General features: G+C 52.1%; 1 protein-coding gene across 8 annotated transcripts in view; it reads left to right on the top strand.

Annotated features, from left to right (window-relative positions):
• Positions 1 to 23,226, top strand: part of SLC4A2 (solute carrier family 4 member 2) — a 59,889-nt gene that overhangs the window by 30,189 nt on the left and 6,474 nt on the right. For 6 of the 8 annotated variants that reach the window (XM_082192173.1, XM_082192172.1, XM_082192176.1 and 3 more), the window contains 15 exons: positions 361 to 498; positions 3,799 to 3,982; positions 7,628 to 7,914; positions 9,074 to 9,198; positions 10,225 to 10,451; positions 12,858 to 12,994; positions 14,571 to 14,751; positions 15,796 to 15,931; positions 16,839 to 17,022; positions 17,188 to 17,302; positions 19,224 to 19,408; positions 19,493 to 19,718; positions 20,838 to 21,041; positions 21,239 to 21,387; positions 22,033 to 22,227. In XM_082192173.1, coding sequence (XP_082048299.1) covers positions 439 to 498; positions 3,799 to 3,982; positions 7,628 to 7,914; positions 9,074 to 9,198; positions 10,225 to 10,451; positions 12,858 to 12,994; positions 14,571 to 14,751; positions 15,796 to 15,931; positions 16,839 to 17,022; positions 17,188 to 17,302; positions 19,224 to 19,408; positions 19,493 to 19,718; positions 20,838 to 21,041; positions 21,239 to 21,387; positions 22,033 to 22,227 — 2,595 coding nt within the window. In that variant the 5' untranslated portion in view covers positions 361 to 438. Of the gene's footprint in view, positions 1 to 360; positions 499 to 1,624; positions 1,661 to 3,798; positions 3,983 to 7,627; positions 7,915 to 9,073; positions 9,199 to 10,224; positions 10,452 to 12,857; positions 12,995 to 14,570; positions 14,752 to 15,795; positions 15,932 to 16,838; positions 17,023 to 17,187; positions 17,303 to 19,223; positions 19,409 to 19,492; positions 19,719 to 20,837; positions 21,042 to 21,238; positions 21,388 to 22,032; positions 22,228 to 23,226 lie in introns of those variants that run through there. The other 2 variants (XM_082192178.1, XM_082192179.1) reach the window with 2 other exon arrangements.

Raw genomic sequence — 23,226 nt, 5'->3', positions numbered from 1 at the left:
GACTTTGCCCGCTGGGCACCGGAAGGAGCTCTTTCCTGCCCCGCTGGCGCTGCCGGAGCCCGCCTGGCAGGGGCGCCGATCAGGGACCCCCTCTGGAGGAGAAAGGGGGCATCTGCCTTGCCAAAAGTCCCTCCCTCCCCATTCTGTGGATGGTTCTTGCAGGGGGGGGCATCTTCCAAGCCCCCAGAGGTGCCATTTGCCCTGTGGGCAGCCAGGCGGGCAGAAGGCCCCTCATCTGGGTCGGAGTCGGGGATTCATCCCCACCTTGGGCAAAAGATTCCCGCCTTGCTGGGGGTTGGGCTAGATGACCTTGGGGGGTCCCTGATTCCGTGATAATTGGCCTTTTCTCTCTCTCTGCAGGTTATGGTGCCCTCACTCTGCCCTCTGAGTGCCAGGGAGAAAGAGAAAGGCTAGAGGGGCCTTTGCCCGCAGCCCGCCATGAGTCGCCCGCAGGTCTCCTCTGACCTCCACCGCATGGTCTCCGGGGCCGTTGAGGGGGTGAGTAGCAGAGGCCGGCCCTCAGGTGAGCCTCTCTGGACCTCACAGGGGCCACGGGGGGCTGGGCGCAAGCGGGCACTGCGCCATGTGCTGCCCTCCTCTTTCCCCAGCCTACGGGGCACCTGGCTCCGCCCCTCCAGTCCTGTGTGGGGCAGAGCTCAGAACGGAGCCGGGGTGAAGCTGGGCTCTAACGGGCAAAATCGCAGCAGCCTGGAGGGCATGGGAAGAGCTCTGCCAGTTGAATTTCGGCCTGCCGTGTAACCCTCAGACGTGCAGGATGAGGCCTGCCAGGGAAGGAAAGGAGCCGTGGGGCAGCCCCTGCTTTGCAGTGCGCCAGCCGCCCCCTGCCCCCCTTCAAGCCCCCCAAAGCCTTTTCAGGAAGCCCTGTGGAACTGCTGCTTGCTGGGACCTTGCAGGAACGGCCGACCCACAGATGGGGAGAGCAGTGCATGCTGGGATATGTGTCCTCGCCCCCTTGGTCAAGGTGGGGCTGGTGCAGAGGTCCGGAGCAGGCTGGGGGGGGGGAGAAGTTGCTGACCCCCTTCCTGCGGCTCACCTTCTGCAGCACCCCCAGAACTGAGTTCCCAGGATGTAGCTCCAGAGCATGTGCAAAGCGCTCCAGCCCTTTAATTGGGTGGGGGGGTTGCAGCGGGGGGGGGAGATTTCTCCTCCCTCCCACCCACCCACTGCTGCCGGCCTAGTTTGGCCCCCTCCCCTCACATCAGCCCCACTTCCTGGCAGGGCCAGGATGGAGGGCAGCAGGGGGGGCATCGTCAACACCCCCTTGAAATGGCAATGCCCATCGACTTTGGGGGTCCCGGTCCCCTCCAATATTTTATGGGGGGTCCAAAGGGGCCGCGATCCCAGGAGCTGGCTCCTATGGCCCTGGGGGGACCCAGCCGCCAGCCCCCCTCCTGCCCCACTGGGAACCGCCTGCGCTGAACTCCTGCGGGGTTAATGATTAACCCTTTGCATGGCTGCCTGCTCCCCGGTCCCCCCCCCAACTGGGCGAGTCCCGTGACCCAGGAAGGAGCGTCTGGGAGGAGGCGGCAGGGCTGGGTGCTGCTGGGACCCCCCCTTCCTCCCCCCAAACACACACACACACCCCTTTCTCCCCCCCCCCACACCCTGGGCTGCCATGGACTTCTTGCTCTGCCCCCAGGTAAGGCCAGCCCCCCCCCCCAGTCGCTGCCAGGCTGAAGGATGCCCCCTGGTCGCCTGGGGAGGCCTGGGTGCGGGGGGGGGGGATGGAGGGGAGGGGGCGGCCAGGGGGTCTCTGGGTGCAGCTTTCTCCTGACGCCCCCAGGGTGGGAACACCAGCTCTCATCTCCCAGGAGGCAATTCCTGCCTGGGGGGCATTTCAGCAAAGGAGAAGGGAGCTGGGAGGTTCCCCCCCCCCACTCAAGTGAGGGTGTGTGGTGGGGGCAGACTTTCACCAGAGGCCAGAGGCCGGGAGTTCCCCTGTCTTGGGTGCCAAACACTGCTTGCTGGGTGGGGGGCAGGAAGAGGAGAGACCCCCTCCTGGGTGACTTGGAGAGGGGGAGAGAGAGGTGGGGGGGAAAGGGAGAGGCTGGGAGGACAAATTCAGTAGCATGTGCTCTGTGGAACTCCCTGCCACTTGACGCCAGCCAAGTGCCTTCTCTGATTGGTGCCCACTTGGCAGCCCTTTCGCTCAGAGTTCATTTCATTCGTTTCCACTGTTAGTTTTAGTGCTTTACAGCCCTTTTAAACTTTTTACGTTTCTCGTAAACCACCCGGAGATGTTTTACGACCAGATGCCTTTTCAGATGCAAATTAAACGAAACGGGTTTAGATGGGACACCAAAGTGAATCTCTCCCAAATCTCCCCTGAGCGTGTGCTGGGGGTCTTGGCTCAAATCTCTAGGGCCCCCCAGCCCAGGGTACCTCGTGCCCTTGGCTCCATGGGGGCGTGGGCTGTTGCCTGTGCTGCGGAGACAGAAAGCACTCTGTACGTGCTCAGAGGCACGTGCCATTATTGCCACACATTCCAGGACTTACATGGTGGCATGGGGGTTTGCTCCTCTTTTGGGCCCTCCAGAGGGGGGCCCTAAGCCCTGCTGGGCTTCTTGGGGGGGTTGCCAGGGGCCCCTATGAGTGGCAGGGATGGGCTGGGGGGGCCTGTCCCAGGATATTCCTGCCCTCCCCCTTGGGCAAGTTAGGGGCCTTTCTGTGCACCCCCTCTTGAGAAATGGGGACCCCAAGGGTCATCCAGTCCAACCCCTGCAAATCAGGATTCGCACCTGGAGCATCCCTGGCCGATAGCAATGCAAAAACTCTCCCGCAAAGGAGATCCTCTTACCTGCCCAGCCTCGGGGGCTCCGGGGAGGGGGAGGGCAGCCAGCCTCTCCCCGTGAAGCACTTTGGGGGTGCCAGGAAGCAATGCCCCCCCTCTCCCTGGCAGCCTCCGTGCTGCTGTCACCTTGAGTCCTGGGGGGGGGACCTCCTCCTTCTCCTCCTCCCCCCCCTCCTGCCGGCTAATCTGCTCGGGTGTCTGCCGGCGCAAGGGGGGGGCCCCTCCCCGTCAATATTTGGAGTGGCACGAGGGGACGGATCCGCCTGCCGCCTCCTCTCTGCGGGCGAAGTGACCTTCCCGGCCCGGGAGGAGCTCCGCATCATAAAGCGCCAGGCCGGCGGAGAAGGAGGCGCAGAGAGACGGGCAGGAGGGAGAGCGGAGGGGCAGCCGCGGGGGTGGGGGGCACAGCTTGGCATGGCGCAGGTAGGGAGAGGGAGAGGGGGACCCCCCCTCCAGGGCCCCTCGCGGGATGGGCAGGAACTTGGGGGGAGGGAGGGGGGCTTCTCCGCCTGCCTGCCCCCACGTCCCTCCCTCCCTCCGGCAGCCTCTTCCCTGGCACAGGCTGGCGCTGCTCTGGACTCACATCCTGGCAAGCAGAGCGTCTTTTGGGGGGTGGGGAGTCCCCCCCCTTTTAAACTGCCTGTTTTCACATGCAGCAGTCATACAGCCGGTTAATCCTGCAGGGTTTGGGGAGCCTGGAAGGGAGGAGGAGGCTGTGCCTGGCATTGTAGAGAAGGGAGGGACCCCCAGTGGGCATCCAAACCACCCCCTGCCAGGCAGGAATGGCCCCTGAAGAGCCCCTGGCGGGCTGGCTGCAATGGAGGAGAGAGAAGCACAGAGTCCCAGAGGTTTCTCCTGCCTCATAGAGGGACCCCCAACGGTCATCTAGTCTGACCCGGAGAAGAGCAGTCGGGCTCAGCAGGTGGAGCTTCTGCAGGGGGGGTGTCTCTCTCCTTCCCCTCTGAGCCTCTGGGCTTCTTCCGCAGCCGGAGCAGGATGGGCCCAGCCCCACGTCGCCCACCTTTGGGGGGCAGAAGGCGGCCGAGGAGGAGGAAGAGAAGGACCTGAGCAAAGCCCTGCGGGTGGAGCGCTTTGAGGAGATCCTGCAGGATTCGCACCCGCGCAACGTGGAGGAAGCTGGGCGGAGCTACAGCGAGGAGGACTTTGAGTGTGAGTTTTTTTTGGGGGGAGCAAGGAGGGATCCTGCATCCAGGCCAAGGGGCGGGGGGGAGGGGCGGGTCTGCTGGGGGGCTTCAGAGCTTGGGGGGGTTGCCCTTGGAAGACGTGGCTGAAGAGGCAGGAATGCGGTGGGTGGAGAATGCAGAGCTGCTATTCTTCTTCTTCTTCTTCTTCTTCTTCTTCTTATTATTATTATTATTATTTACCCTTTTATATTCAAGGCAGCTTAAAAATAAAAATAAGGACAGCTAATAACATTGTGGGGGGTGCGAATCAAGCATTAACAGATTGATAGAATTAAAGCCATATTATATACATTTAAAAACCGGACCATAAAGGCACCAGGGCTCCAGCCCCGGCTGGAAAGTGAGCCTGGTGCCTTCTAGATGCCAAGCAGGGTTCCGGCACATTCATGTGGGTCTGTGAGTGGCGGGTGAGTGGAGCACCTGTGTCCTGCGGAAGCCTATCTCTGGGTATGGGGGGAGGTCCCCTTTGCTTGTCCCGGGAATCATGGTGGCCAAGGGAAGACTTCCTAGATCAGAAGGGCCCTCCTGGGGCCATCTAGTCCAAGGATGGCAGCTGCTGGGGGGGGGTCTTGAAGACCCTCTCATGACCAAGGCTGTGCCTGGATTCCCTTCCTTTTATTAAAATCCTAGAATTGTAGGGTTGGCGGGGACCTTGGGGGTCATCTAGTCTGACCCCCTGAAGGCTGGAATCTGCAGCTGCCCCTCATGGGGCTCAAACCTGCAACCTTCGCATTGTCAGCACCAAGCAGTGGGGCCTGGCAGCTTTCTCTTTGTACAGGATCACTTCTTTTTCTTTCTTACTTACTTTTTTATTTATACTTTTCAAATTTATACATTTCATTAGTTTTACAATCAATTTGACATTCCAAAATTTGACTTCCTTCCCTCTTTTGCTGCGGCTCCTTAAATTTATTTCTTAATATCTTCTGCAAATTCAAGTTCATTTAACTTGCTCATTTAATTATCTGCTGTAAATATATCCTGTTATAAAACTGCAGGTTATTAAACTAATCCTGCTAATGTTTTTATCTGTTTACAATTTACCGTATTTTTCACCCTATAGGGCGCACCGGCCCATAGGGTGCACCTAGTTTGGGGGGGAGAAATAAAGGGGGGGAAATTATTATTTTTCCCCCCCAGGCACGGGGCGGGGGATCCCCAAGCTTCCCCCAACCCCAGACCCCAGAACAGGCTGCTATCTGCAAGCCTGGACTACATGGGGAGCCTGGACTACATGGAATTGGCGAAAATGACTGGCAGAATCCGAGACCAGGGAGAAGAGTCGGTGGAAGAAGATTGGAAGAAATTTAAAGACTATTTACAGAAGCATTGCAAAATTAATGAATGTTAGAATGATATTTGATTGAAGTTAAGCAGTTTCTAGCTGTAATGATATAAAAGAATATGGAAAAATTGGATTTCTAAATAGGTAAAAATTCAGTGTTATAATATATTAAGATCAAAGATCAGGATAATAAGGAGGGAAAGAAATTGCTGAATTAATTACCGTTTTTTTTGCACCATAACACTCACTTTTTTCCTCCTAAAAAGTAAGGGGAAATGTCTGTGCGTGTTATGGAGGGAATGCCTATGGGTGGCATGCCTACGGATTTTCCTCCTCTAAAAACTACGTGCGTGTTATGGTTGGGTGCGTGTTGTAGAGCGAAAAATACGGTAATTGAATTGGAACACAAAAAAGGGGGGTATGAGGAGGCCAGGGAAACAAGGATATGAATGTAGGATATGGAAAGGTTGATTTTTTATTTTTATTTTTTTCCTTTTTTCTGTAAGTGTACTAAATTTTTTTTTATTCTGTATTTTTCTTGTATTTTTATTTTTGTCTTTTACTTTTGTATTTCTTGCTTTTATGTAATTCCTTTTTCTGAAACTTTAATAAATGTTTTATAAATAAAAATTAAAAAAAGGAAGTCGTGCCGGGCTCCCAAGGCTTGCGGAGAGCTTCCTGGTGCCTGGAGAGCGAGAGGGGTTGGTGCGCACGGACCCCTCTCGCTCTCCAAGCTTCAGCAAAAGCCTGCATTCGCCCCATAAGACACACACACATTTCCCCTTCATTTTTGGAGGGGGAAAAGTGTGTCCTATAGGGCGAAAGATACGGTACCTGTCAATATTCAATAAACCATCTCCATTCTTTTATAAAAATATATATATTGATTTCTTATTCTTCCAGGAAGTTTTGGTATACAGTGGACGGTCGGGTTGCGAACGTGATCCCTGCGGGATGTACGTTCGCAACCCACGTCTCTGCACACGCGGGTTGCGATCCGGCACTTCTGTGCTTGCGCAGCCACCGAAACCCAGAAGTAACCTGTTTCAGTACTTCCGGGTTTCGGCAGTCCGTAACCCGAGAAAACGCAACCTGAAGCGGCTGTAACCCAGGGTATGACTGTATTCCATAAGTTTTTGTCTCCACTTTTCCTTTGCTGGGACTTCTGCTGCTTTAGTTGCATACATAAATAAATTTCTATACAATTTAGGTAATTCTGTCCCTATCATTCCTGAAAGAAAAGCTTCTGGTTTGTTGGTTGGTTGGTTTATATAAAAGTTATTTTAAACATCATTTTCAATTCATTATATATCATTTCCCCGTAAGCTTTGACCTTATTTCAAGACCACCACATATGATAAACCCAGTTTCCCAGTTCTACGACTTGGACAATCGGTTCCTTCCTGTTGGTGAAGACCAGATCCAGGACAGATAACCCCCTTCTTGCTTCTTCTACCTTTTGTTCCCCCCCCACCCCCAAAAAAATTCATTCATTTTATAACACAACTAAACAACAGAAACAGAAAAACAATACAAACAAATTCTTGTCTTATCCTTATTTTTTCCTAAACATTGTTAGGTGGGCTTCCCCAAGTCCCCCCTCTCTGATTTTCATTTTACCTCATCTTTACAGTTTACATATATCATAATTTTTAAGCATTTTTTTTATCACGCTTACTTTTACCATAAAAATCTTCACATTTTATCACTTACAAATACTATTTTAAAATACGCTATCTTCTACTTCTAACCCTACAGCCTAAATCCACTTCCAAAGCTATTCTAAGATTTAAATATCAACATATTTTTTTCAAATATTCCTTAAACTTCTTCCAATCTTCTTCCACCACCTCTTCTCTCTGGTCTCGGAGTCTCCCGGTCAGTTCGGCAAGTTCCATATAGCCTTATCATCTTCATCTGCCATTCTTCGATAGTTGGTAAATCTCGTTTCTTCCAATTCTTTGCTAGCAATATTCTCGCAGCTGTTGTGGTATACAGAAAAAAAGTAACATCCTTTTTGGGGATTTCACCCCCCACTATACCAAGTAAAGAGGCTTCTGGTTTCTTAATAAAAGTTTTTTTCAACACTTTTTTCAGTTCATTATAAATCCTTTCCCAGAAGCCTTTTACTTTGGGGCATGTCCACCACATGTGGTGAAAAGTTCCTTCTTTTTCCTGATATTTCCAGCATTTATGATACATTTTTGTAACTTCACTGGTGTTAAGTAGCATCTGTGATTCTGGGCCGGCTAACTGGTGGCCCTGGAGGCCCCCTCCTCCCCAGAATCGCCCCCCCCCAACGCCACTTCCCGCTTCCCCCCGCAGACCACCGCCAGTCGTCCCACCACATCCACCACCCGCTGTCCAGCCACCTTCCCTCGGACCCCCGGAGGAAGAAGGGCGTCTCCAGGAAGGCCAAGAAGAAGAAGAAGGAGAAGCAGCCGCAGCCGCAGCGCCCCTCCGTCCCCGGGGAGACCCCCACCATCGAGGAGGAGGAGGAGGAGGAGGCCGAGGAGGGGGAGGAGGAGGCCGACGAGGACACCTGCGACACCGAGACGGAGCAGGCCTCCGAGGACCTGATGCTCCTGCAGGGCTCTCCAGAGGGGGTGCAGGTAGGTCGGGGGGGCAGGAGGACATGCTCAGAGGGACGGCACGGACCGGCAGCAGCTCAGGCAGGGAGGCTGTTTCCACCAGTCTGCGATCCCAGAATTGCAGGGGTTGGGCTGGATGACTCTACGATTGGATGCCCACCAGTCAGGGATTCTGGAGCTGCAATTCTGGCATTGCAGGGGGTCAGACTAGATGGCCCTCAGGTACCCCTTCCAACTCGACATTTCTACAAGGAAGGAGATTCCGGCTCAGCTCTGATGCCAGTGGAGGATCTCTCCTTGCTGGGAGACTTCCTGGGAGAGCTGGGGCGGCCCTTTGCCAGGGAGGCTTCAGCTGAGATCCCTGCATTGCCGGGGTTGGTCTGGATGACCTTTGGGGTTCCCTCCCAACTCAGCAATTCTGCAATCCCAGGACAGGCTGGGGATTGATCCTCTGAGCTATGACCAAGGCCATTCCCCCCCCCCAGGGCTCAGGATGGTGGTGGAAGCGGCAAAGGGGTTTGTAAGTTCGTAGAACTGTCGTGTTGGAAGGGACCCAAGGGTCATCTAGCCCAACCCCTTCAATAATAATACTGTAGTAGTAGTAATAATAATAATAATAATAATAATAATAATAATAATAATAATATTTTATATATATACCCCGCCCTCCAGAGCCAGTGCGGTGTAGCGGTTAAGAGGAGTAATCTTGTAATCTGGGGAACCGGGTTCGCGTCTCCGCTCCTCCACCTGCAGCTGCTGGGTGACCTTGGGCCAGTCACACTTCTGTGAAGTCTCTCAGCCCCACTCACCTCACAGAGTGTTTGTTGTGGGGGAGGAAGGGAAAGGAGAATGTTAGCTGCTTTGAGACTCCTTAAAGGGAGTGAAAGGCAGGATATCAAATCCAAACTCCTCTTCTTCTTCTTCTTCCCCAGCCAAGACTGGGCTCATGGCGGCTAACACCAAATATAAAACAATTGATTGAAATACAACTTAAAAAAACAAGATTAAAATACAAAGACAACATCCCCTGAGGGACCCCATCCAAGCCTCCAAGGCGAGCCAACCTTTTCTCGAGGGAGACCACCCCACCCCCAGCATCTCTTGCTCCTTTTTGGCCGCAGAAGGCTGAGGAGGGGAGGGGAGCCCCCCAGCCCCTGACCCCCTGCTTCTCTCCCCTCAGTTCTTCTTGCAAGAGGACGATGGAGTAGACCGGCCGGCAGAGGGGGCAGCCAGCCCCACAATGCCCCATAGCTCCTCAACGGACTCTGGGGGCTCCCCAGCTCCCAAGGGGGCCAAAGCAGGCAGGTGAGTGAGGGCCGGGGGCTGGCGGGGGCCTGAAGGGGTTTTGCAGGGGTCCAGAGGAAGGGGGGGTCTGCCCTGAGCAGCAGATTTCAGCTGGGGGGGAGTGCAGGGGGTGGGAGAGGGTTTGGGGCACCTCCTCCCTCCTGGGGGGTCCCTGAAAGAAGGTCGGCTCTGGCTCAGGGGCTGGTTGATTCTCCCTGCGTGAAGTGGGGGGGGTCTCTCCCCACAGCATCTGAAATCAGGCTATTTGTTGCATGAAATCATGTGCTGCTTGAACGTCTTTTTTGTTGAATCGATACTTTATTGAAAGGTTTTCATGTATAAAAGAAAAATCAAGAGAGAGAGAAAAGAAAAGAGTGTGGAAAAAGAAAGACGGAGGAGAAGACAGAAAATGTGCAGAACGCACAGTGTAATAATTAAGTCCCTTTCCTTTCTATAGATTATTCTATAGAGAAGTGATATAATCATCCTAATCTATATATGGTCACTAATAACCCCCTCGATTCCGTATAAATTCGTTTCAGGTATCAATATATTTGCCCAAACCAAGGAAGTCCGTTCATCAGTTGCAAGTGTGGTCAGTCTTTGGAGTCACACGTTAAGAAACCCTCAGAGCCAAGAATGAGCAACCAGGAGGCTTCCTAAAAGTTGAAACCGACTAGAAACAGAATTAAAACTCGCTGCCGGTTTTTGAGTGTCTGGCCAGGCCTGTCTGAGCAAGAATGTTCTTAGCAGGCGCTGAAAAGAGAGCGGGGAAGGCACCTTGAGATCCCTAGGCAGGGAGTTCCAAGGGTTATAGGTGCTGCCACCCTGCAAGATTGGCCGTTGCGCGGCACCCATAAGCGTGCCAGTTGTGCCAATCGAAGCAGCCAAGCGGGCAGGTCTGGGGCAAGGCGATTTCATGGGGAAACCGGTGTCCAGTTGTTGAGGGAAAGGAGGTTCCCCTCACTTTATGCCAGCGCCCCAGAGCTGCCTCCTTGGCGCCTGAGGCGGGCGCGGTGCCCGCCTGTGAGTCTGCCTCTCTCACAGCTCAGATGCCGAGGAACCCGCGGGCACGGAGGCGCCCAGCATGGCCGAGGCGGGCTCCCCCGGGAGGGCGCTCTCCAAGTCCCAGCCCGGGCACCGCAGCTACAACCTCAACGAGCGCCGGCGCATCGGCAGCATGACGGGCATCGAACAGACCCGCTACCCCAAGGTGCCCACAGATGAGTCCGAGGCCCAGACCCTGGCCTCCGCCGACCTGGACTTCATGAAGAGTGAGTGGCGGGGGGCAGGGCGGGGGGAGCGCAGGGGAGGAGGAGTCCTGGGTGCAAATCCGCCAGCTGGGATGCCCTCTGGCTGCCTGGCACCAGACTCTTTCTCAGGCAAAGCCATGAAACCATCTTTGGCCTGTTAAAGCTGCTATTAAGATTATTTTTTATGCTTATTTTTTATTATTGATGTTCCATCAAATGTGTTCTTAATGGGATCTTTTGATAAAGGGCAGTATGTAAAGTATTTGTATTCTGGCATTGGCTTACCTGGCGGGGGGGTCGTGCAGCAGAGGATAAAGGGCTTTGTGAGTTGCCGTATTTGTTGCTCCATAAGACGCACTTTTTTCCTCCTAAAAAGTAAGGGGAAATGTCTTATGGAGCAAATGCGTGGTCCCTGGAGCAGAATTGCCCAGGGGCAAAAAGCATATTATGCTCTTTTTTCTTTTTTTTGAAAGAAGGAAGGGGGTGTTGAAACAAAGCCACTGATCGGAAACAGGAAGACTAAATCAATTAGGAGAAATAAAAAAATTCCTTCCAGTAGCACCTTAAAGACCAACTAAGTTAGTTCTTGGTATAAGCTTTCGTGTGCATGCACACTTCTTCAGATACACTAGGAGAGAAATTAGAAGAAAAGGAGGAGCAAAAACCTGCTAAGGAAAAGACAGTAAGGCAAAGAAGAGGGAAGGGGGTGTTGAAAGGAAGCAGCTGAGCAGCTGGTCAGCAAGCGATCGGGAGGGAGATAAGGGACTCTAGAGATAAAGGAGGCTGCCTGGGAGGGGGGAGGTAAAAGCCCATGGATCCTCAGGATTTTTGCATTGGGTCACCCCAAATTCACCATCAGATCACATGTCTGTGGCCACAGCATGAACCACAAAAATCATACATCCACTGTTTGGTTCAGAATATTTTTTTCTTGTTTTCCTCCTCTAAAAACTAGGTGCATCTTATGGTCAGGTGCGTCTTAGGGAGAAAAATACTGTAGTCTGTTGGAGGCACTTCTGAGCCAGACACGTTTGTTGCATCCCAGTCTTTTGTGGGCTACATAGAGTGGCCTTCCTGGGACGCAGGAAGCACTAATAATAATAATAATAATAATAATAATAATAATAATAATAATAATAATAATAATAATTCCTTCCAGTAGCACCTTAAAGACCAACTAAGTTAGTTCTTGGTATGAGGTATTGCTATTGCAGTCGTTAAGAGTCGTCAACAGGCTCATCTCAGCTACCTGCCAATCTCCCATTCCCACCACCCTTCTGAGTAATACCCCTCCCCACCTTCTCACTATATAGAAGGATCTGGCAACTTCTGTTTCAGTGTATCTGAAGAAGTGTGCATGCACACGAAAGCGCATACCAAGAACTAACTTAGTTGGTCTTTAAGGTGCTACTGGAAGGAATTTTTTTATTTTGACTATGGCAGACCAACACGGCTACCTATCTGTAATAATAATAATAATAATTTTTATTCTGGGCGGCTTGCCTTTGCTGGGAATATCTCTCTCTCCCAAGGCAAAAAGCTCCTTGTGATTATAGTAAATAAAAGTAAACAAGGGAGAAGAAAAAGGAAAGAGTAGAAAACAGAAAGAGAGGAAGAGAATACATTAAGAAACATTTTTAAAAACAGAGGGTAACAGCAATAACAAAGTAACCATTAAACAGAATTACGGCTACAAAACTATATAGTCTATCCCAGGCTCCCTCAACCTTCAGCCCTCCAGATGTTTTGGTACTACAATTCCCATCATCCCTGACCGCTGGTCCTGTTCGCTAGGGATCATGGGAGTTGTAGGCCAAAAACATCTGGAGGGCTGAGGTTGAAGAAGCCGGGGCTGTCCTCTCGCCATCCGTGGCGGCATGGAGGGGGGCTTTTCCGCTCGCTGGATGTTCCTTCCTTTAATTCTGCCCCTTCGAATCCTGGAAGGGAAGGGACCCCCAAGGGGCATCTAGTCCAACCCCCCCCGAAAGGCAGGAGTGGATTTTTTCAAACTGACAAATGACCCAGCGGCGACACAACAGCCCTGCGGTCTTGCCAGGGGTCTCTGGCGGTCCAATCGGGAAACTTTTTTGCACAGGAGAGCGAAAGTGGGCAGAGGTCCAAGCGGAACACAGAATATTCTGAGCCCCAAAGCTGGGCTCATCCTAGTGGCTGTCCTCATTCTGGTTTACTCGCAAGTAGGCAGCAATACTAGAAAGCCTGGGGGTCTTCCTCCCCTATCTTTGGAGGGGGGGACCCCAGGCTCTTTCTGACCAATGGCGTGCCAGCGCCTGGGGCTGAGGGGCTTCGCCTTTCTCTGGTGGCACCTGAAGAGGCTGGAATGGATGTAGGGGAGCCGTGAGGAGGACGGATCAGGGCCCTTCTCTGCACCCCCCCCCACTCAGGGCCTTCTGTCCTTCCACCCCGCAGGCCACAGGTTCGAGGACGTTCCTGGGGTGCGGCGCCACCTGGTCCGGAAGAGCGCCAAAGGCCAGGTGGTCCACATTGGCAAGGACCGCAAGGAGCCCAGCGCCCGGCAGAGGAAGCAGGACCGGCAGCCCCACGAGGTGAGCCGGGGGGGGCGATTTGTGGCCTGCTGGGGGGCAAGAGGCAGAGCCGTAGCTGGGTGATCTCGCGCCCCTGGCAGGACCGGCCAGATTGCGCCCCCTAGGGAATGTGCCACAGGGAAAACCCACATATCATGTAAAAACCCTCTATTTAAGACCTTTTCTTATGAGGCAATAATTGATATTTTTATAGACATATTTGTGGAAATGTTTTTTATATATATAAATTTTGATTAGTTTTTGAACATACCATTTCAACAGTAATTAAACATATTTTTACATCTTAATCAATTTTTTTGACTTCCATCAAAAATATTTATGGAAATATTTTTAGCAGGTTTTGCACCCGCTGGTGGGGGCCTTCCTTGCCACCCCCTGGCAAGAAGCTGTGGGGAGGAGGGGGCGCAGCCGGCGAGCTGAGGGACCACTGGGGCGAACTGGACGCTGGCCCCCAATGTTGTAGGGCTATCAGAGACCCCTAGGTTGGGGGGTCTTCTTCCTCCACCTGCCACTGGCTCCCCACAAATCCAGACCTGGATCGTGGAAATTCCCTTGGGGTGGGGGGGACCTGTGGTGTTTCTGAGCCTGGGGGGCTCAGCGACACCCCCTTGCAGGAAGAAGAAGTTCCTTGGCCATCACCCCAAATTCTCCTGCCCCCCCCCCCAAGTTCTGATCTGGGCTGTTAGTCAGAATCAGAGGCTGCAAGTATTTCTGAACCCCATTTCTGGAAAGCACAGGAGGGGGAGAGGGCTGCTCTCGTGTTTGAATCCTGCGTCCGATCAGCCCTTGCGAGGACAGGAGCCTGGAATCTGTGGGTCTCCCTGGCCCTGATCCAACCAGCGCTCTTCCTTTTAAATATATAGATGATAGATAGATAGATAGATAGATAGATAGATGATAGATAGATAGATAGATAGATAGATAGATAGATAGATAGATGATAGATAGATAGATAGATGATAGATAGATAGATAGATAGATAGATAGATAGATAGATAGATGATAGATAGATAGATAGATAGATAGATAGATGATAGATAGATGATAGATAGATAGATAGATAGATGATAGATAGATAGATAGATAGATGATAGATAGCTGATAGATAGATAGATAGATTATTGAGAGAATTCAACATTAATACATTTATACATACATATTACAGATATACAAACAAACATACATTTCATACAATCCTTAAAAATATTCTTACAAACCCACACTCAATCCCGCACATGCTTCCTTTTCCCACCACCATCCCTGTGCTAGACTACTACTCAATTGCAATTTCTTTCCATTTCTATTACTTACTTTCACACACTATTAAACCAACTTTCTGCTTCTTTTTCTGTTATCCATATTATTTGGCGTTTCGGTATTTATAACGGAACTTGTTTATTCCAATAGGAGTTCTGGTTTTTCAATGTGATTCTGCAAATATCCTTTAAACAGCTTCCAGTCCTTGTCTATCTTCTCTTTTGAGATCCTTCCAATCTCTATGTTTGGAACATACTGTAATACTCCAATGATTTGGCAAGCCGCTCTTCCCACCCTCTGACCCTCTCCGCCCGGCCAGGTCTTTGTGGAGCTGAACGAGCTGATTGTGGACAAGAACCAGGAGATGCAGTGGAAGGAGACGGCGCGATGGATCAAGTTTGAGGAGGACGTGGAAGAGGAGACGGATCGCTGGGGGAAGCCCCACGTGGCCTCGCTCTCCTTCCGGAGCCTCCTGGAGCTGCGCAGGACCCTGGCTCACGGTGGGCAGGGCAGAGGGGCACCGGGAGAGGGCAGGCTCATTCATAGAGTCAGAAGGGACCCCCCAAGGTCATCCAGACCAGCCCCCTGTAAGGCAGGAATCTCAGCTGCAGCCTCCCTGGCAGAGGGCCAGCCAGGAAGGAGAGGCTGCTCCACTGTCACCAGAGTCGAGCCGGAATCTCCTTCCTTGTAGAAATGTCAAGTTGGAAGGGGTACCCTAGGGTCATCTAGTCTGACCCCCTGTGATGTGAGAATTGCAGCTCCAGAATCCCTGACTGGTGGGCATCCAATCGTAGAGTCAGAAGGGACCCCTGAGGGTCATCCAGACCAACCCCTGCAAGGCAGGCATCTTTTGCCTCCAGCTCCTCTTCCCATTCCCCTGTTCCAACTTTTAATTTGGAGCCTGTCTTTCCGGATTGTTACACGCAAACCCAAAATATACAGTGCAACAATTTGATTCAATGCCAAAAATACGGCTTCCAAATAAACCCATCCTAGAATTCTAGAGTTGGGAGGGAACCCCAAAGGTCATCCAGACCAACCCCCGGCAAGGCAGGAATCCCTGAGGGATCCCATCCCAGCTCCGCTTAAAGGCCTGCCAGGAAGGAGAGATCCTCCACGGGCATCAGAGCTGAGCCAGAATCTCCTGCCTTGTAACTTGTAGAAACGTCAAGTTGGAAGGGTACCCCGAGGGCCATCTAGTCTGACCCCCTGCGATGCCGGAATCGCAGCTCCAGAATCCAGTGCCCTCCGATGAGAGGGCAAGGGGACTATGCAGGTGGCCCATATGGGCATCGAACCTGCGAACCTGGCATTTTCTGCCCCCCCTTCAACTAGCTAAGCTAACGGGGGATGCCAGGTCTGGTTCTTTTGGGGTGGGGGCAGCAAGTCCAATGCGGAATCCCCCAGGCCCCCTGGGGAGCTGTGGAACTCACTGCAGCAGGAGGGGCTGGGTGGAAATGGGGCTCAGTGAAGCACTTTTCGGGGGGGGTCTATGGGGCAGACCCTTGTCCCCTGGCTAGTGCCCCCTTGCTCTCTCTCCCCAGGGGCCGTCCTCCTCGACCTGGACCAGAGGACCCTGCCAGGGGTGGCACACCAAGTCGTGGAGCAGATGATCATTTCGGACCAGATCCGAGCGGAGGACCGCGCCAACGTGCTGCGGGCGCTGCTCCTCAAGCACAGGTGAGGCAAGCGGGGGGTGGGGGGCGGTTTCTGGCTCCTCCTCCCGCCAGCTCTGGCATCATATAGACAGCGTGGCAGAGTGGGTAGAGCAGCCTCTCTCTCCGCCTTGGGTCCCTGGGTGCTGCACTCCCATCGTCCCTCTCTAGCAGAACCGTCGGTTGGGAAGGATGGGAGTTGTAGTCCAACAGCACCCAGGGACCCAAGGTTTGAGTGTCAGGCCAGGGACCTGGGTTCAAATCCCGACACACGGCCACGAAGCTCAGCGGGTGACCTCAGAAGCCAGTCTCCCTCAGCCTGACTCACCTCGCAGGGTTGTTGTTTAATAATTATTATTACTATTTACTGATGTTTAATTTTACTGTTTACTATTCTGTTTACTATTCTAATGGATTCTGGCATGTTGCTTTGTTTGATATAAGCTTTATTTTAAAGTTATTGTGGCTTTTATATTGGGTCAGATGGTTACTATTAATGTTTGGTGTTTTATTGTGTTTTTATTTCTTGGAAGCCACCCAGAGTGACTTGGGCAACCCAGCCAGATGGGTGGGGTGTAAATGAATTTTATATAAAATAATAATAATAATAATAATAATAATAATAATAATAATTTATTTACACCCTGCCATTCTGGGCTGCTTCCAACAGAACACTAAAATACAATAACCTATTAAACATTAAAAGTTTCCCTAAACAGGCTTCTGATGTTGTTGTTGTTGCAAAGATAAAAACGGGGGGGGGGGAGTATTGCACCCTGGCCTCCGTGGAGGAAATAAGGGTCATACTATAATCCCAGGGAGGATTCCCTTGGCTTGGTGGGTGTCTGCAGCAAGGGGGGGCATCCTTGCAAGCCCCCCCCAGCGCCCCCCAGATGGAGCCCCCTTCCCTGACGCGCTGGTCTTCCTCGCAGCCACCCCTCGGATGAGAAGGAGTTCTCCTTCCCGCGCAACATCTCGGCCGGCTCCCTGGGCTCCCTGCTGGGCCACCACCACAGCGCCAACCACGTCGGCGAGGGGGCCGAGCCCACCGTGACCGACCCCCTCATCGGGGGCCATGGCGGGGAGCACGAGACCCGGGTGGACATCGAGAAGGAGGTGAGAGGAAGTGGGGAAGGGACCCCCAAAGGCCATCCGGCCTGACCCCCCCTACTGGGTGGGGGGGCTGGGGGGGCGCCTGTGCACCAAGGATGCGCGGCAGCCAGCTAAGTCTCCCCACCTTGCTTCTCTCTCTCCCCGCCCCCCACCCGGGGGTCTCTGCAGCGCGAAGTGGCGTCCCCCACGCTCCCTGGCCCCATCACCAGGTCCAAGTCGAAGCACGAGCTGAAGCTGTTGGAGAAGATCCCCGACAACGCAGAGGCCACCGTGGTTCTTGTGGGTAAGGGAGGGGCAGAGTCTCAGGGGGGCAGGGAATCATGGAATCGTAGCCTGGAAGGGACCCCCCAGTATTTATTTGCAGTGGTGCCTTGGTTCTCAAACTTAATCCGTTCCAGAAGCCCATTCCAAAACCAAATCGTTCCAAAACCAAGGTGGGCTTTCCATAGAAAGTCATGCAAAACGAATTAATCCTTTCCAGACTTTTAAAAACAAACCCTGGAAACAGCAATATAACATGAATTTTACTACCTAACGAGACCACTAGTCCATAAAATGAAAGCAATAATCTATGTACTGTGCTATAGAATAAATAAGACAGTACAGTCATACCTCGTGTTGCGTTTGCTTCAGGCTGAGCGTTTTCAGGTTGTGTCCCCTGGCGACCCAGAAGTAACGGAACGGGTTACTTCTGGGTTTTGTCGCTCGTGCATGTGCTCAAAATGAGGTCACGCGCATGCGCAGAAGCTGTGAATCGCGACCTGTGCAAACAGAGGTTGCGTTCTGCTCAAGTTGCGAAGGGGCTCCGGAATGGATCCCGTTCACAACCAGAGGTCCCACTGCATTGTAGATGATAAAAATTAAAATTACCTTATTTTTCTGTGTATAAGACTATATTTTTCCCTAAATTTTTGAAGTTTAAAATAAGGGGTCGGCTTATACACGGATGGTGCACAGTGCATTTTCTTAAGTTTGAATCCCCAAAAATAGGGGGCATCTTATACATGGAAAAATACAAAAAAAAATAATATTGCCTGCACTGATGATAGTCATTGTCTGGCTGGGGGAGGCTTTTATCCATTTCCGAAGTCACATAATCAATCAGTAACTGAACTGGGTTCCACACAGTCACAAAAACAAATTAATTGAAAAACCCTCAAAAACAAAAACAAAAACAAAAAAGCAAAATAAATAGCAAAAACAAAAGCGCCAAACTTAATCAGGGATAGGGAATATCACAGAATTGTTGGAAGGGATCCCCTCAGAGCACAGGAGAACTAGGAATCACAGAAAGGACCCCGAGGGCAGCGTCCAAAATTCACCAGGCATACCGTATTTTTCATTCTATAAGACGCACTTTTCCCCTCCTAAAAAGTGAGGGGAAATTTGTGTGCATCTTATGGAGCGAATGCAGGCGGGAGGCTCTGCTCAGCGCTCCCTTTAAAGAGCCGCATGGAGCTCCTCTCCCTCCCTGGGGAAAAGCCCCCAAGAGCCGCACACACGCTCCGTGCGTTCTTTGAAGGGAGCGCGGCTCTTGGGGGAGCCTTAGCCATGCACAGCCTCTCCTGGGCAGGGGATGAAGGCTCCCCTTGCCCGGGAGAGGCAGTGCACGGCTAAAGAATAAGCCAGGACAGCCAACTAGCGTCTTATGGTCTGGTGCGTCTTGTAGAGCGAAAAATGCGGTGCTTTGCGCCTGGCTATTTGCCACTTGTGGCCAAGTGAAGATGCCCGGTTGCCAGGATGGTGCCTGACGTCTCCACCATCTGGAGATGCAGAATCCTATCCATTCTCTTTTATCTGCACAATCAGAACCAACAAGTCAGATTGGAAAATCCGACTTTGGAGCTCTATTTTGGCCCCCAAATGGCAACTAGGCATTCTGTTTTGGCGCCCGTCAGCCTGGTTTATGAAACCATTTGGCTCCTGGCTTACATCTCTGCATGAGGATGGAAGATTCAGGACAGGTACAAGACCTTCCTGCAGCACTGAGTTGAAGTGCCCGTTCCTGCCCCTGCAAGGGGGCATCTCGGCTCAAGCACCCCTGGCAGGTGGCCGTCCAACCTCTGCTCCCAAACCTGCCGGGCAGGAGAGCATCTCGAGGGAGACGGTGCCAGGGCTGCCACTTTCCCAGAGCGCTGACTGTCAGGAAGCCCTCCTTTCTTGTGGCCCTTGGCCCCCATCCGCCGCCCCCTCTTCCCCTGCAGGCAGCGTGGAGTTCCTGGACCAGCCCACCATGGCCTTTGTGCGGCTGCAGGAGGCGGCGCTGATGGACTCGGTCCTGGAGGTGCCCGTCCCGGTGCGCTTCCTCTTTGTCCTGCTGGGGCCCAGCAGCGCCAACATGGACTACCACGAGATCGGGCGCTCCATCTCCACCCTCATGTCCGACAAGGTAGGCCATCGCCACCCTCTCCTCCTCCTCCTCTCCCGCGCGGCGGGGCACCCTCCCCGGCCTCACCTGCCCGTCTCCCCCCAGCAATTCCACGAAGCCGCCTACCTGGCCGACGACCGCCAGGACCTGCTCCACGCCATCAACGAGTTCCTGGACTGCAGCGTGGTGCTGCCTCCCTCGGAGGTGCAGGGCGAGGAGCTGCTGCGGAGCGTGGCCCACTTCCAGCGAGAGATGCTGCGGCGGAGGGAGGAGCAGGAGCGGCGCCTCCTCCTGGGGGCCGCCATGGAGCCCAAGTCCCCCGAGGAGAAAGGTAGGCGCTGGCTCTCGGGTAAAGGGACCCCCGAGGGTCATCCAGTCCGACCCCCGGCGATGCAGGAATCTTGCAGCCAAAGCAGGACTCGAACCCACTGCCCGAAGATTCAGAGTCTCATGCTGTACCGACTGAGCTACCCCAGCAGCATAGAAGAGAGATTATTATCTAGTGATTATTAGACTCTAGTGATTGTTATAACTGAATATATTTATATCCTGCCCAAGCGGGGCTTCTAAGAAGCTGGCAAGATTTAAAGGATAAAATTCGGAGTAATAACAACAAAATAGTTAAAAACGGTAAGTTTGGTTGAGATAGATAAGATAAAAAAAACACCCCATTGTAAGCAGTTAAAATCATTAATGGGTTTGGAATAATACTTGTAGTTTAATGGTGAGCTTTGGACATAATGAATATGCTAAAGAGTTGGGTTATTATAAAAGATGCAGGAGGACAGGACTAATGACAGGAGCCACAAAGGGGTGGAGGGAAGTCCAGGAGGTTCTGTGGATATTGTATGTTGATTTATTACTTTAATTCTTTTAAATAAATCATTTTATTGATTTTCCAATAACAAACATCCAATTAAACATCCAATCATAATACTTCAAATAAAAAACTAAAATAAAGATCAAATTATAGTCCAAAATGTATTTATTAATTTCTTGGGGCTCCCCATGGTCTGGATCTCTGGAGCATATCTCCGCATCTTAGTCCTGCTTATTACTTTAAATGTTTAATTTAAAAAACCTAAATAAATAAATGTACAAAAATAAATAAAAACGATAATCAAAATATATTGCAACGTGTTCAAAACCAGCCTCAAAGCCACAGTAGCCTGGAAAGCTCTTGCTTCCTCCTGAGCCAAAATGCAACTGGTTGATTTGCCATAATGCTACCGTTATTATCTAAAATATTTATATCCTGGGGATATATACGGGAATGAGAGAATCGTAGCACCGCAGGGTTGGAAGGGGCCCCCAGAGGCCATCCAGTCCAACCCCTGCCACGAACACCTACTCGTTCAACACAGTCGTGGAAATACGTTGCAGCGTTGGGGGGTCTCAGTCTCTTCTTGGGGGGACACGCCCTCACTGCCGCCCCCTGTCTGCCCCACAGCGCTGCTGAAGGTGGAGGAGGAGGAGCCAGACCCCCTCCGGCGAACGGGGCGCCCTTTCGGGGGTCTGGTCCAGGACGTCTGCCGCCGTTACCCCAAATACCTGAGCGACTTCCGGGACGCCCTGGACGCCCAGTGCGTGGCGGCCATCATCTTCATCTACTTTGCTGCCCTGTCGCCGGCCATCACCTTTGGGGGGCTGCTGGGTGAGTGGGGGGCCAGCGCCCCACATTGAGGCGCAGGGGCCGCCCGGCCTGGCCTGGCCGGACCCCGCACTGCCTGCGCCTTTGGGGAGCTGCCCTTCCCAGGAATGGCAGGGCTGAGGCTGGGTTTGGGGTGCTCTGGGACGCCAGCCCTGAGAGGTAGGCCAGCCCCCTCTGAGCCTTGCTCTCTCCCCCCCCAGGTGAGAAGACACAGGGGCTTATTGGGGTCTCGGAGCTGATCATCTCCACCTCTGTCCAGGGCATCTTCTTCTGCCTGCTGGGCGCCCAGCCCCTCCTGGTCATCGGCTTCTCAGGACCCCTCCTCGTTTTTGAGGAGGCCTTTTTCATGGTGAGTTTTCTCAGGGGGTCGGGGTCTCCCCCGATTCCCTAGCGTCCCGTCTCCCCCTTGAAACTCCCCATCAGAGCTGCGATCCTGCAGGACATCTTATCCCCTCCAAAGGCCCAGGACAGGGGGGAATCGTAGAACCGCCGGGTTCAGGGTTCCCTGCTGAAAAGGTTTCCCGGCTTTGTCCCGATCTGGACCTGCAGGCTCAACATCGGTCTGGTTCGAGCAAGAAAGCGCAGCCAGGTTAGAGAAAACCCTTCAAGTAGGGTTTTGGTATTTTCTTAGCAGGAGGGACCCCTAGAGGTCCTGTAGTCCAACCCACCCCTGCAATGAAGGGGTCACAGCTCCAGGATCCGTGGCCGGTGGCCCCCCAACCTCACCGAATCAGTCTCCCGCTAGAAGGGGGGCTGGGCTGGATGAGGGTCCCCCTTGCAGCCTGATGGCGTTATCTTTCAATGACCCCACAGGCGCTGGTTCTCCCTAGAGCATCTCTCTGCCAAGGGAGGGGAGAGGGAGAGAGAGAGAGAGAGAGAGAGAGAGAGAGAGAGAGAGAGAGAGAGAGAGATGGACAGGTGCCCCCCACCCAGGACTGTGGGGAGGGGGGCCCAGGAGGACACCCCTCACTGCCTGTCCTTCCCCCCGCCCCAGTTCTGCACCTCGCAGGGCCTGGACTACCTGGTGGGTCGCGTCTGGATCGGATTCTGGCTCATCCTGATCGTGCTGGTCATGGTGGCATTTGAGGGCAGCTTCCTGGTGCGCTATGTCTCTCGCTTCACCCAGGAAATTTTCGCCTTCCTCATCTCCCTCATCTTCATCTACGAGACCTTCTTCAAGCTTATCAAGGTCAGTGGCGGACCCACATTTGGGGGGCCCTGAAGCTCGAAGCGTATGAGGGGGACCCCAAGGCCTGGGCAGCCCCTGCAACCTTCTTCCACAGATTTCTGCTGAATATTTTGTTATTCTTAATTTGGAGTCTAATATATTTATTGTTGTTTTCTTCTTGTTTTTTCGAGTTCACTGTTGCATTTTCTACGTTTCTTTTGATAATTGTAAATGTTGAATCAAAACCTGCTAATGAGTCCATCTCTCTACATTGTTTCTGTAGGGATAACATAAATGGTTCCCAGTCTTTCTTAAAGTCTCTTTTCTCGTAGTCTTCCAGTTAATTTTGCCATTTCAGTGTATTCCATCAATTTTTCTTGCCATTCTTTTGTTGGTATTTCTTCATTTTTCCATCTTTGGGCTAACAGAATCCTAGTTTTTTCTTCTCTTTTGGCAACTCTTGACCTGAAATGCCTACTAAAAACGCTTCTGGTCTTTTTATGAAAAAGCTATCTTAAACATTTTTTTTTATTTCATTATAAATAATTTCCCAATAGATTTTGATTATTTTACAATCCCACCACATATGAAAAAATGTGCCTTCTTTTTCTTTACATTTCCAACACTTGTTGGAGCCTGTTCTATACATTTGTGCCATTTTTGCAGCTGTAATGTAATGATGTAATCTATACATCATTTCCATATACTTTTCATATACTTCTCTTTTAACAGTATGCAATCAGCGAATTTTAAATTCACTTTCCATAATTTTCCGCAGTCTTCCATTTGAATATTATCTCCTGTATCTTGTGCCCCGGAGAGTTCATTTTGGCAGCAGTTTGAATTCATCCCCAGAGGGCACACTCCATTGTCTCTCGAGATAGACAGATGCCGCCACTGCCAAAATACACTCTCAGTGGAAAACCAGTTTAAAAGCATTCTGTGAAACAATATAAAAACCAACCAAGGAAGGATAAGGATTCCTTGCAAGAAACAAACGGGAAAGGTTTTGTCTCTGGG

The sequence above is a fragment of the Podarcis vaucheri genome (genome assembly GCF_965113315.1).
Source record: "Podarcis vaucheri genome assembly, chromosome: 12".
Lineage (NCBI taxonomy): Eukaryota > Metazoa > Chordata > Lepidosauria > Squamata > Lacertidae > Podarcis > Podarcis vaucheri.
Note: the sequence above shows the minus strand (reverse complement) of the source record. Positions and strands in the feature narration are given on the sequence as shown.